At 40.4% G+C, this 14,670-nt stretch overlaps 1 protein-coding gene across 1 annotated transcript; it reads right to left on the reverse strand.

Moving 5' to 3' along the window:
* Positions 1–246: 246 nt before the first annotated feature.
* On the reverse strand, positions 247–12,531 carry SPARCL1 (SPARC-like 1 (hevin)). The gene is made up of 10 exons (XM_009327480.1): positions 12,478–12,531; positions 12,296–12,349; positions 8,345–9,505; positions 7,139–7,208; positions 6,383–6,501; positions 5,659–5,779; positions 4,731–4,867; positions 2,845–2,993; positions 1,704–1,852; positions 247–275 (listed from the first exon to the last, which is right to left on the reverse strand). Exons 1-10 carry the CDS (start codon positions 12,529–12,531, stop codon positions 247–249), a joined length of 2,043 nt encoding a protein of 680 aa, XP_009325755.1.
* Between the last annotated feature and the right edge of the window lie 2,139 nt (positions 12,532–14,670).

Below are 14,670 nucleotides of genomic sequence, written 5' to 3' on the forward strand. Positions count from 1 at the left end.
TCAAAGAGATCATGGATACATGCGGGGGAAAACACTGGTTGTTTAGCTATGAACCACTTGGAGTAGTTAAATTTTTCTGCTGTTAATGAATGTAGAACTTTTCTGCACTTGTGTTATTTGATAAGAATGCAGTGAACCTTATGCCACCTTTGTCTTGAAAACTATGAAGCTGTTAATTACAGAAATAAATGGGATTCACATATTTCACCAGTTTTAGTGCAGCACTGGGATTCTGTTCAGCCAGGCTCAGACCAGGAGATTTTCATTTATGTCTTCTGCAACAAAGTAGAAAAAGTTATTAACATTTGATGCCAAAGAGACATTTTTATGCTGTATCACTATCAAGAAAGTGGTACACTAAAGTTTCAGAGGCCTCATGTAGGGGAACGCTATCCCTAACAAAAACCAAGTATGGTTGCTGCTATCATATTCAGGAGCCATTCATTTAGACCTTTCTTGATAGGTGCTTTCTTGTTTCTAGTGTTAGGTCTCCTTGATCTATTTGTGAGTCAAGAATCCCTTCCACTCCCCTCTTCACAAATGACTGACACTAAACCCCTCTTTGGATGAACAATCATTGGCAGCAGTACATGTGTATTATGAAAACTCGTTGCAGCTTACTTCCACACGTGGTTTGTGACTGGTAAATTGTCATCAGAAGAGCTGGAAAAATTCTGGGAAGAGTGAAGGCTCTGCATGTCTGACCTCTGACCAGAAGCAGCATCCACTTAAAATTAGGGAGTTGCTAGTAGGATTTTGAACACATTCTTCAGTCCGTGTGTTTAACCAAATGCCTTCTGTCACATAAGGGTTCTGGGATTAACCTGTGCTACTGCTACCCTTGCTTAATGACTGGCAGTATTGTTCAGCTGTGACTCAGGGCTAGATCAGAAGGTAGATTGCAAAGGAATGCCTTAGGTTGAATGTAGTCGTGAAAATCTCAAATTGCTATCACGACAGCTTCTGTTCAGCTGCTGCCTAATTCTGGAGACATCACCAGCACAGTAGTACCTAGCTTTTCACTTTCCTAGAGAAGTCTTGATGTGGATTGAGCTGAACCAAACATATGGCTAGTCCATTTAGGATTCGGAAACTGTCCCTGCCTCTGCCTAAGTCTCCTGATTCATGCAGTCTGGTGGGCACCATCTGAGCATGTGTTGTATCTGACAGATTAGGTAAAATAGATGGTTTGGCCTGCAACTACAGCGTGATGACAGCATTTGTGTTGTATATAGTAATCTAGAGGTGAGCATAGTTACTTTATCAGTGAGAGATCTTGGTTGTTTTCCCTACTTGGCTTGAGATCTTTAAATGCATTTTCAGTCAATATGCTTTGACCACTGATTTAAAAGTACAAGCGTGCTTTACCTTTCCTTTGGCCCTGAAGAGTAAAATAGTGTTTCTTGAGAGGCAGACATGCAGAACATATAGGTTCAGACACTACACAGGAATGATTTGATATTTAGTACAAACTACCTTCCAAATTTTTCCTCATGGAAAAGATAACTTTTTCCTAGTTTTTATAAAACAATTCAGAACCTTGCATCTTGTGCAGTCATCTTGTTACTGTTCCATTTGCCTCCGTGCACAGTAGCCATGAGCTTCTGGCTCCAATTTCTTTCCTGTATGTTGTGGTCTGAGAATATGCCTAGTCTTGATAGGAACATTCTGTCCTGTACATCTGCCTGTTCTTTTAGGTTTACCTTCCTTAATCCCAAAGCAGTGGCACCATTCCTTCAAAGCAATGAGTTTGTCTTGGTCTCCATCGCACTCTTGGAAGAAACGGGTTATGCAGTGTTCCATGGGAACAAGGGAGGCTCTCAAAGGCGCGAGCTCTGAGTGTGTTAATAATCTGAAAGAAAGAGGAGGTATGTAGAGATGTATTTCATTAACAAATCATCAGGATCATCAAAAATGATCTAAGCTGCTAGAAGATGGCACCAGTAGCTTTGACATGCTACGGTGGATTCTGTTGTACTACATATAGGGCTACAGCTTGATATATCCTCACTAGATAAAGAGGAGGGGGCCAAGGGCTGTTGTGGTGCTTCTGTAGTGAATCTGTCCCAGGTCATTACAATGATGTATAATACCTGATAAACTAAAATGTTTTAACTGCTATTTGTTCGCTAACTTTTTTTTCTAGAACAAGTATTACTGTGACTTGTTCACAGCTCATCAGTTGTGGAGTTTTGCCGTTAATCTTCAGGAGATCAAGCTTGCAAAGGTGCTTAGCTATGTTCTAAGACAGCAGGTGTGATCAGCATGAGGTACTGAGGGCCTGCAGCCTTGAAACATGGATCTCGCCACCAAGCGTCATGACCAAAAGCTTGAAATCTGAGTCACGTTCTCAGAAGCTGGGGGCTTCCTCTGAACTGTGACACTGGTGCTGTCTTACTATATCTGCTCCTTAAACCGAGAGACTTCTGTAGAATTAGTTGAAAACTATGGGTACCTCACTAGTGAATTATTGCCGACAGGCCTCTGCCCTTTGTACTTAGCCTGTTGCTCTCAGCTTCAGTAATAACAGGATCTCATGAGCCTTGTTTTCTTCCAGGATCAGGGCATTAGTAGCTATTAAGACACTTTAGAGCTTAAGGTGTAATAGATGATGATTATGAAAGGCAAGAGGATAGCAGGTTCTGACCTAAGACATGGCTCCAGCAAAACAGTGAGAGAAGTTCTGTGTTAGAGATGAATGCCTCCTTAGAGGGGGATACTGGCTTCTATCAGCTGAGGGACTGGTCCTGTATGTAGAGAATCCTTCAAGTGGTTTAGAAAAGTAAAACAGCCTGAGTTTAAACAGCAAATTGGAACTGAATCTGCAAAGATTTTTCTTTTTACCTGTCAACAGGGTGCTGATCAAGCTGATGAAATTGCCAGTGTACAGGATACACATACATGTGATAATTTTTCTCAAAGTCATGCAGGAGCAGCTCAACTGCATGGTTGCCAGCCACGAGGCGCTTGTCATTCTGGTAGATTTTTTTGACCTGAATACAACAGAAATTGATATTTTTTGTTTAGGGATAAAGATCTGTCCTGAAGAGAACTATCCAGCAAGGAGGTGGTTTGGAGAAATGAAACAATAAAATACTAGTGGGGAAATGGGGTTTAGTGTTTGTGACTATACACAGCATGAAAAGCTTGCATCAAGTAGTCCAGATGATTTTTGTTGCTGTCCATGTCAACTTTGGTAGTAACTAGAAAGGAAGTGAAATTCCTGTGGCCTAATCATCAGACTTGGCTAAGCAGGACAGTAGCCTCAGGTTGGTAGGAGATGAAACCAATCACATTTAATGAGCTTCTGTCCTGAGGCAAGCAACTCAGCTTTTGGTGTGAAATAAGCCATCTCAGAAATTAGCTAATTCGTACCATTTAGTATGAGATGTTCCGGGTAGGTCAATGTCCCTCTTGGTAACTGCATAAGTAGTCTTTGATGTCGCTCAAGTATATTTTCTATAAACCTGCTGTGACCTACTGCATGCATCTCCTACTCCAGAGTTAGAGCAGCCCAGGTCTGGTTTAACTTAAAACTATTTTCTAACAGTTATGGCTTTTTAGGCAGTTATGGCATCTATATCTTCAAAAACAAACTACTGTCACCAATTCACTTGACGTAAATCCTTCTCTAAAAAAAAAAAAAGGCCCAATGGTAATAAATGCTGACTCCATTTTAAGCCAATGTAGTGTGATGCTGCAGGTCTACTGGATGGTAGAAAGCAGCTCTTTTCTCTTAAAACTAAGCATCAGACTTGTGTAATTTTGTAGCCCTTGAATATCATGGTGTAGATGGACAGTATGTGGCCGGATTAAAAAGTGCAAATGATACCCTTAACTGTTGAGTCCATTTTCAGATACTTCTGTATTGATGGCCAAGTACAAGGTGTGTCTCAAGAACAGAAGAGGAGCTACTTTTGGTCTGTCCAAGGCAGGGATCCCCTGCCCCCATGAGGGTCCCCTAAACTCTCTATTGTAATTCTGTCTTGAATCCTGCTGTGTGACTGCCTGGTTGCTCAGTCTCATGAGGTTTGAGTGGTTTTCTTCATGACGATTCCAAGTCCTTCCTTCCTTCCTTTGAATACCTGTGCATTGTCACCAGACTTTGTCCCTCACCTTCCTCTTCCAGGTCACTTAACGAAAGCTGAATGGCACAAGTCCTTTCAACTTGTGGGGTTCCACAGGTGAGTTCTTGGCTGGCTGTTCCCTCTTATTCTGTCTTTTAATTAGTTATCCATAGCCAGACTTTCCATCTTATGCTATGGCTGCTTAGTTTTCTCAAGTCCTTTGGAAAACGGCATTGACTGCATGAACTGGGTCATCCTTATCTACGTATTAGTTGATCTTTCCAAGAGACTTGTCACAAAGCAGTTCCTTCAAAGCTCTTTTGTGTCTTCTCAAGCAAACGATGTTTATCTAGGTGTGCACTAATTCTGACTTTTCTGCCTCTTGCCTGTAGACACTGACTTCAAAGTAATACACTTGGCTTACATTTGCTCGGACAAAAGGAACACTCATAGCAGAAATGTGTCTCAGCTTAAATGAGTGTGAGGGGACATGTAAGTGTATTTTGCAACTTGTGAATCTAATTTAGTCTAAATTGCCTTAACCAAAAATGGAATGGTCATAGGAAATGGGAGAACTTGTAAGATGTGAATCACTTTTTTTCACATGGTTAGTCCGGCTCTAACAATGTAACTGCATGGTCTTATTTGAAAAGAATTGCTGACCTTACTCCTTTGCTTTTCAGTTAGAAATCCAGAAGTATCCAGATCACGTTCGTAATATTGCATAAGGATGTTTTTGAGCCAGTCTCGCATCCGGAGGGGGAACTGATCCACTTCATAATCAGTACAGTGGGGAATGTCTGTGCCAAACAGGAAAGCTTTTGTTAACAAGTGATCTGTTAAGTCCCCATTCAAGCATTTCTGAGCCAAGTTAGATTTGATTCTCACTAGCAAACTTCCAGTTAAGCTTAAAATTGATGGAACTGTTAATACATAAAACTAGGAGTGCAACTAATGGGTTCAACTATAAATCTACCATTCTTTGGTGCACATGTTTAACCAGTTGTGCAAGACACAACCTTTATCTGTGCAGCTTCTGAGCACAGTTGTGCAGTGAAACTGTTACCAGTCAGTTGCGTGAAAACAGAGTTCTCAGCAGCAAAGGAATATTCTGGCTAAGAGTGCGCTTTCCTCCTAGGGTATGCAGCAATTGAAGGGCTTGGAAATCAGTTCTGGCTTTTAGATCCTGACTTCTGCATTTGGCATCGAAGTAGATTTTTATGGGTTTTTTTGGACTTGACATTTTCATTTATTAACTGGCTGTAAATACTGGTTTTCTGGTCAAGGTGTTAAAAAAAATCTTCAGATGCTGTAGCAATGGGAGCATGTAAGAGTGCAGGGGAAGACAGGGTTGACAACAAATTGGTGTAAGCACAGGAGGGATGTCTTTAGCATTCAGATGCTTAATACCCTTAATTATAGAAAAAGTGACTTTTTAGACATGTTTAGTGTTTGAAGGTCTTAATTAGCAGATAATTGATGCAGAAGGGGGAGAGCACAGCATGAAAGCAGATAACTTAGGGCTAGCTGGTTGTTAAGGCTACTGGCTCTTTATACCTAGGTGAATTCTTCATAGAAAAACGAGCCTTACATTTGCAGGAGCCCATATAGTCTAGGTGCAGCTGGCGTCCCATTTTTGTCCCTTCAAGTTGACATTTGGTGCCAAAGAGTTGACATGTGCCATCATAAGTCTTATTATCTGTACCACAAACCTAGAGGAGGAGTGAAAAACAAAACCACCCCCACCACTGTGTTGAGAAAAATTCTGGTCACTCATATAGGCATTACAATAATAAAAGTATTGTTAACATATGGTGTAGCAGTTGTGAATACCCACAGGGAATACATGTGATCGGAAGTACTGAAAATTGTAGTTGTTATATGCCTACATAAGGATTAGTTGTCTATACTTACACACCCAGTTTCGAGACACTTGAATTTATTTTTGTGTGACAGTAGTATAGTTTCTGAGATGGTACAGGATTATCACACTAGATATGTACTGGTATTCAGTCTATGCTCCAAAACATCAAATGGATCAATAGAACTTCTAGTGACAGGGAAAAGTTATGATCCCTGAGAGACTAAATGAAGCAAATCACTTTAGGTACTACATAGCTACATGTGTTCATACTATTCTCAAGCTATAGTCACTGAGTTTAGGTACTTTATACTTTTACAATTACTGGAATCACCCAAACCCACTTGCATGCTTTTTAGGCTAGAATTACTCTAAATAATAGCAAGGGAATGTGTTATCTTGTAAACATTTTAGTTGGCTTTTCCCCATGCTGTGCACTGAATGAAATACTTACATGCTCATAGTCTTTGGTGGAAGGGCAAGCAGCAGGATCTTGGCAGATACAGCTGGGTTTCCCTTGTTTGTCCACATGGCAGACTTTACCTCTTTTGCAGTGGAAGTTCCTACATGGGTCTAGCAATCATAGCAAGGAGGGACTGTTAGAGGGGACAGGACGAAGCCAGGTGTTTCTGTCCGGTACTACTGACAGTCAAAGCAAAATACAGCCCAATATTCACCAAGAAGTCAAGTGCTTTTTGTAAGTTTGTTAAAATGCAGCTGGATCTTGTATTGAATAAAGCAAGCCAAACTTTAAATGAGGATTTTTGAGAGACTTCTAACAGTCAAGTTTGAGTTGGATGGGGAAATAAATTTCTCAGAAAAAGCTATTTCTTCTATAAGGACTGACATTCACTTCCAGCTTCCTTTGGTGAAACATACCCCATCTGTCCTTGCTGAATCCAGCACTGGCACTTGTCCCACTCCTAGCTGAATACAAGCTACTGTTCTGAAACTGAATGGTTTCAATGCAAGGTAATTCCCATTCCTGTATAACTGACAAAAAAAATTGTGCACTGTCTACAAATGTTTTTCACAAACAAATGAGTAAATCCAAGGGAAGGGATTCTCTGGGAACATAACTGTGATGCAGGATTATGCACAAGTGCAGTTCAGTCATGTGAAATGTGTACTGCCAAAGGCAGAAAAGAACTGCAGGCCAGCAGATTCCCCAGCTGCAGAGAGTTACATGATAGCTTTGCTTGTGGCTTACCCAGGAGAGCCTTCTCACTCCTGTTGCTTGCACTTTCCATCTCACCATAGGAACTGCCTATAGTCTTAACCTGTACAGTCACAGAGACATAAGCAGAAGCTGTAGTAAATCTTGGCAAGAAAAAAATACTTGGACAAAATTTTGTCAGGTATAAATATAGAGCTGACTGAGGCACAGTGTGCTCTGCTTGCAGCAGAAAGAAGTTGCTATGCAAAATGCGTGAGAAGTGCATAAAGCCTCTGGTAGTATTAAGGTGCTCTGTTATTCAGAAAAAAAAAAAGTAGGAGGTGGAGAGAGAGAAACAGGGGCTCAGTAAGGCCTGAGCACCTGGAGATTCTGCAGTACTTGACATACAGCAGTCTAGTGCCTTGAGGTTGGCAGAATTGGTGCTTTAAGTCTTAGTTTGCACTGAGGCCCTCCAGGTCAGTGAGCCTGAACTGCCTCTCAATAGTACCTGGGAGCAGCAGCGCCGTGAGCTGCCAGGCCAGACACATGGAGCAGGAGGAGAAGGGAAAGATGTGTCTTTAGTTCTGACCCTTCTTTGGTGCTGTGGAGAGGTGCCTGCCCTCTTTCTAGTGGATGCCTCCTATCATTTTTTTTAATATTACAGATCCGTATTTAACAGCCATAGGAACACTCCTTTCTTTTGAAGAACATCCCTGATAGTCCACTGGTTATCTAATGGCTGACTGCGGTACGGCAGATCTGGGTGCAACATCCTCCTTTGTCTGAAGGCACAAAGCCCACATCCTTCATCTTGTGTGAAAGTGCCCTAGCCACTAGGATGGTAATTATTCCAGGGATTGCCTTTCCAAGCTGTTCACTTTTGTATGGTAGTGTTTAAAATCTTCAGGAGAGAGGAGTGAACAGGCTTTCCTAGTCGGCTTGAGACTGGGTTCCAGGTTTTGTATCTGTGTATCCATATTTATTTGTATGTTTCATTACACAGCCCATTGGGGCTGGAGCTCTTACATGAGTTTTGCTCACTTCCTTTCTGGTACCATTCATCTAAATGTTATATGTGAAGTGACGCAGCATGAACCAGATGAATAGTGAATAAAAGGGGAGATGAGACTTCTGCATATTAATAAATCATTAAACCTGTTTTTCTCCAAAATGTCCTTTCAATTATCAGGAATTTAAATTTGGGCCTGGTTCCTCCCCCTCCTTTTTCATTATTCCAACTTTATTTTAAAGAGAATTTACCTTATCTTCACTTCCCATTGAATTCATGCTCTGAACAGAGCTACTCGTTTCCAGTTGTTGCTTGCTGTCAGAATTAGGTGGCTCATGATTGTAATAATCTTGTTCAGAGTGAATAAGGTCTTTAATCTTGACATCTTGGTAATCCTCAGTCTCTCTGTGAACTGCAGTGTCATCTTTGGTGGTTCCTTCCCCTTCGTGCTCAGTACTGGTGCTGTCCTGGTCATTACTCTGGATTCTCTCCTCTTCCTCGTAGGCTGCTTCTTTCCAGGTATTGCTGAGATCTTCCTTGCCATCAACACTGTCGTGACCATCATCATCAACATTACTGTCCTCTGTATCTTGTCTTTTCACCACTGTGTCGTGATCACTCTGATAGTTTACTTGAATATTGTCTTTCCTCTCTTGGCTTTGCCATTTGTCATCCTGATCTTCGTTATGGGTTTTCTGAGAGAGGGGGATTTCTTCTTTATCGGGCTTCTTCTGGCTGTTTTCCCTCTCTTCTTCCTCTAGGTCAAATTTCTCACCGTGTCTCTTGGTTAACCGGATTGGTTGACTGGAATCTCTCAGGATTTCATCAGATTGCATACTGTTTTCATTTTGCTGTTTTTTGTATTGGTTACCTTGATTTGTCTGGTGGCCATTGTGCTTCATATCTCTGTAATCAGTTTCTTCACCCCATTCCTCATCCTCTTCTTCCACACCTTCATCGCTTTCACTGTTTTTTTCAGATAGGCCAACTGTATTTTTATTATATTTCCACATGTTATGCTCATGATCAAGACTGAGAGCGTCCACTGGATTTTCTGCATTGCTCAGAACATGTCGACTGGCTGTATTGCTGTGTTTCTCATGCCTCCTGAACTGGTAGTGCTCAGAGCTGGACTGTTCTCTGCTGCTGCTTCCAGAGTCACTGTCCTGATTATCAGAAGCCAAACCTGGTTTCTTGTGCAGCGCAAGGAAATTGATGCTTTTTAGGCTATTTTTCACTTGATGCTCGCTACCAGTTCTTCCTTGTTTTCTAGTGGTCTGGAGCTCATCGCGGTGCTCAGCGTCTGGTACTGATACCTCTGGTTTTAGGTTTTTGTGACTGGGCAGCAAATCACTCTTCTCTACATAACCTGCGTTCTCTTCCTTTGGGGCTTCAGGATTAATATATTCAGTCTTAAAAAAAAATAAATTAACAAGTAGATTAATAAATCTTAGAATTTATTTGAAGTCAATGTTGTTTTTGCCTTGTATTGCAAAGCATGACACTGATTTTGTTTTCTTTGTAAATGCTCCTCTTAAGCTAGCCCAGAGCATGAAATTCACAGCTGATGTCATTTCCATTTCTCAGCAAATTTTTTTCTGTCCCTTCTTTTATTGCTGGAGTTTCTGAAGAAGTCTATGCAACTCTGTTTAAGATCTTACAGGAGATAGATGCATATGGGTGTCTTGTGAAATCTCAAAATGCTTAATTAGTAATTTAGTGTCATAACTTCATGTACTTGTAGGCTGCAGTAATTATCGCTTACCTCAGAGAAGTGGGATGTGATACTCATCTTTCTACACAGATAAATGGGTCGCCTGGGAAAAGAGGGCTGGGGGAGAGAAAGCACCTTTCACAAGCTGTTGTGGTAGTAATTCCTGAGGAGCGCACTGCATCTTAACTATTTCATAATCAATTAAATTGATTCATCTACTTTGAGTCTGATACATCTGATACATCATTGCTTCCTAGCTGAATTAATCAGGAACTGTTCTATTTGGTGGCAACTACTGTATCATAAGCTCACTAGCAGGAGTCGTAGGTGTTTGAGTGGCTTTTTTTTCTTTTCGCATGCTGTCAAGCCAATAGCAAAACTAGTAACTTCAGTGGAAAAGGTTCAAATGCTTGAGGAGAAAGCAGGTACTAAAATGACTGTTAGCTCTTGCTGCAGTAATTGCCTTTCTGCTGCTGTTAGCATCACAGCAGCTGCTGGGTGAGTACAGGCACCTCCGATAGCAGCAACATCTGATGTATTTCTGAATGCCTATGGATGTTCAGTGTTGCTTATTGCTTAATACAATATAGCACCTGATGCTGATTTTCCTTAAAGCTTTTGGGTGGTTTATTTATGAAGTTGAGACCTTCTCAGTGCCCAAGTTGTTGGAATAGCATTTCCCTTAGCGTGGGCAGAGTCATGACTGCGTGGAAACAAACACTCCACTAACAAATACTTATACAAATTAAAAAAAAAAAAGGTAGGATTAGAAATATTAATTTGGCTTTTGGCAGATCAGCTATATCCTATTTTGTAATGTCAAGGTGGTATCTGAATGTTTTACAAGTTTGTCTTTTGCCTAGTGTACTTGCTGATGCAGGAAAAGTACTAGGCAATATATTCACTATGTCATTTCCAACTCAACTTTTTCAGGGAAAGATTGTATGTTTGCTCAAATCCAACAGAAATTCAGTGAAGAGCTTTTCCAGATTAAATGCGCATTTCTTGAAGACCTTATAAAAAGTGATCTATGTGTTACCAAGCATCTCAAGCTGATACTAAAACATTTGAAAATTAAGTTTCAAGAACAGAGGTTTTTTTATATGTGTTTGGGCACTGCTGTGCACAACATATTATATGTCTTTAAGCAAAAAGCAGTCTTCTGTTCTTCAGGCTTCCAGTTCTATAGAGTTAGAAAATATAAGGCCAAACAGTCATTAAGATTGTCTATTATGGATGCCTGTATTTGAAGCAGTAGTTTGAGAAAGATGTGGCTCATGTCTTGACAGGAAGCCTTGTTATGTGCCACCACCTCAATGCAGAGATGTGCCTGAATGTGGCTTTCAGCTGCTGCTTTTTGTTATACCTTTGTCCCTAGGATAAGATAAACTTTTAGAACTCGGTTTCTTGCGAAGATACTTGGGTCTCCTAATATGATGGCAAATTTCAGTCAATATAGCTTTAATTAGCTACTGTTAGGGGACAACTGGCCTTTAATAGATGCTGCATATTCACTTGGAACTGATGATTCATTGGGTATTGCAATGTTTTGATGCAAGTGCCTTCTGTATGAGTTGTTTCTGGGAGACAGCTGTAGGCTGCAAACTAGTGTTTATACCGTAATTTGTTCTGCTGGATACTTCATTAGGAAAAGTTGATTTTTTTGGTTTTCATAATGCAAAGCACCATCTGGATTGACATGAAGTGCGCCTGGAAAGCTGCACAGAGTGGAATATAATTTGTAATTAAAAAAAAAGGTTAGCATAAGAGTTGGGATTTTGCATTTCTTACTACAGAGCATGCTCTGAATTTAGTTGTTCCAAAACATTCATTGGCTTGGAGCTACATTCAATGTGTCTGAACCACAAACGCTCACCAGAATGGTGCAATAAAAAGGAATTCTAATTTGGGCCAACCATGAATGCAAAATTGTGAGCTTTGTCATTGGCATGCATATATGGCATAGGGCTGCTGAAGTCACCTGTCTTATTACCATCAGGGCTGTGTATTTGGCTTGTCAGCCACAGTGTACTTTTCCAAGATGAGCTGTATCTAATGCTCTGTATTGTGAATAATGAAACATGGTGGCTAAAATTCTTACATGTTTGAGATTCCATATGATTGCTTGGTGTGGTAAATAGAAGATTGCATCCTCCTTGTTTACTGGAGCAGCGATAATCACAAGTTTCACTGTCAGTGGAGCTTATTGTTTGTACGAATATGGGTGTAATATGTGGGGATTCATCTAAGGTAATTTTTTCAAATAAATGAAAATTCTGCTGTGAGCTTTAGATTTTGTCCTGTTCTGTTTCTAGCTATGTAATATGTGAGGCATGAGATGCTTGGTACTAATTCTCAGGGTGAGGGGGGCCTACATTTTTTTAACCTAAATCAATTTGCCAACCACTATATATGTGCTAATGTATTTTATGTATTTGAGATGAATAATATAGGTTGCCTCTTAATGCTTAAAGAACAAGAAGAGTACCTTTTCTGGAGTTTTATGTCCATGGGTTCCGAGTTTGTAGTTTAAGGGATGGGTCTAGAATAGACAAATATATTCAATATCAGCACGTAAATAAAAATCTTGTATAGGTCAATGGGATAACATAGAGTATTCACAGAACGGGAAATTAAGTGCCCAGTAATAATAGCATGATGAGAACTTACTGGAATAGCAAAAGCTGATCCTATAAGACAAATGAAGAGCGCTACAGCCTTCATGCTTTTCAGATCTCGTAGAGGACAATAGTTAATGGTACAGTGGTAGAGTTTAGAGGTTTCTTTTCTGCAAGCAACATGAAAAGAAATAAAGTCAGGATTTGGGTATAATGGTCTAGAAATGACTGATGGAAGCAATGTAGTGGCTGCTGTAACTTGCTTAGTCTGAACACCCACAAAATTTCCACGCAGTGTCCAGCTGTATGTAAATTCAGGTGTTAGACCAGCTTATCTAGAGGACCCTTTGGTCTTAGTTCTTTTACAGGACTTAAGCTGTACACTGTGTTCACAAACTCTAGTGGTGTTACTGAAAGGCAGAGTTATGAATGTACATAGGTTCAGCCCTGTAAATCTTTATCCACTCTTCTGAGATACTACTTTGTGAAAAATGTCCCTTTTTATTTAGTTCTGAGACAATGCCTGTTTGTGGCATCTCTAGAGCCAAGGTGTCTCCTGGCTGCTCTCCTTTGTGGCTGTAGTAGGAAGAATTAAGTGGTGAAGTTCTGCTCAGCAGGTCTCAAAGCCCAGAAATACTGTCTGGGCTGCTTTGGACAGACGGGTGCAGTCCTGCTTTGGAAGCAACAAACCCAACTCTGCTGTGCAGTAGTGTGCGAGATGAATGGCTGGAAGAACAAACAATGCATTAGGAATTTCTTCAGTTGATGCTAATATCCTCATGTGAGGGAAAGGCAACTCATTTTTACCTCGGATGTCACCAGCAAATTTTCTCACTTTTGCAGTACACATGAACTGGAAGTTTCTATGGCTGTAGCTGTATCACTGGGAGAAGCAAAAAAAACCCAAGTCATATTGTTTCTGTTTCCCCTTCTCTTTTTTTTTTACTGTGTTTCTTTCTTATTCTTTTTAATTTCCTGCTGTTCTTTTTTCTGTATTCATACAGAATCAGTAGGATTTTCACTCTGCTTCTGTTTCTGCTCTCATTCTACTGGCTGTTCTTCCTTGGAAATTGTCTTCTTGGACTTCACACACACACACCCCCCCTTGCCCTTTAAAATATTTTCACTTTCCACCTAACATATGTCCTTTTTCATTGCTTCCCCCTTTCCTAATGAAACACGTGTCACCGTGTCCTTAGTTGAAGAACACCGTGTCTTTTGCTGGTTGAGCTCCATGGCATATGAAGAAAGTGGCAGTGATTTCAGCCAGTTAGATCAATTGTATTCAATCACATGAGGCTCAATGTATGGTTTTAAAATGTTGTTCACCATGTTTTTTGTTGGGGAGGGGAAGAACCCAAAACCCCAAAAGGAGAATTCCAGGGGAGCTTGTGTTTATGGGAGCCAGAATGATGAAGCAAGAAGCAAGGACTTTGAGCATTACATTGATTTTTGGTGTAGAAGCTTGCAAAAGTATCTTGGCTACTGCTGTGCTTGGATCTGAAGTGTACACTTTGGAAGATCCCTGTGTTATACATTATTTAATGTCAATATCTTTTAGTTAATGAAGAGCAAAAGACTTCATTAGTGGGGCATATCTAGTATGCAAACCATCTTACTTGCAGTTAACTGATTTAGCCCCCAAATTATCTCTTATCTAATTATCTATTATCTCTCTGTCCAGAGTTAGTTGTTTAAGATGTTTTCAGAGGGAGAGACAGAATACAACAAAAGCCATTAATGAGCATCTGCAAAATGCCTCACTGGACTGTGTATGGGCAGTCACTTCAGATCAAGGCAAGTTTTGTTAGACTGAGGGTCATGCAGGCGACTTGCCAGAAACGCAGGGGCGTAATCCAATTTCATGTATAGCCCTAAAAACTGTATACTGTGCTTTTGAAGGCCTGGCAAGTGACTGAGGAAAGAAGTATTTGAATTAGTCAGGTAGTCTTGATTTCTGTTTCTCTCTGCTCCTGGTGAGCAGCACAGCTCTGGGCATGTCACTTGACTGAGGTTTTTTTTCTAAAAATCTCATTTGTCATGTTTGTTTTGGTAAACTAGTTTGAGAGCTATAAATGAAAAGCTCTGCATGTTGTATTTTATTTATAATTACAATTTTCGAATTTGGCTCTGTCACTGGCTCTAAAAGTTGCTTCTGCCACCTTTGTCCAAATAATGAAAAAGTGGTTGGAATAAATCTGAGTTAAGGTGGCAGGACAGGGCTTTTGTATTTTTCTTAGTAACT

This window comes from Pygoscelis adeliae, unplaced genomic scaffold (assembly GCF_000699105.1).
Source record: "Pygoscelis adeliae isolate BGI_AS28 unplaced genomic scaffold, ASM69910v1 Scaffold157, whole genome shotgun sequence".
Lineage (NCBI taxonomy): Eukaryota > Metazoa > Chordata > Aves > Sphenisciformes > Spheniscidae > Pygoscelis > Pygoscelis adeliae.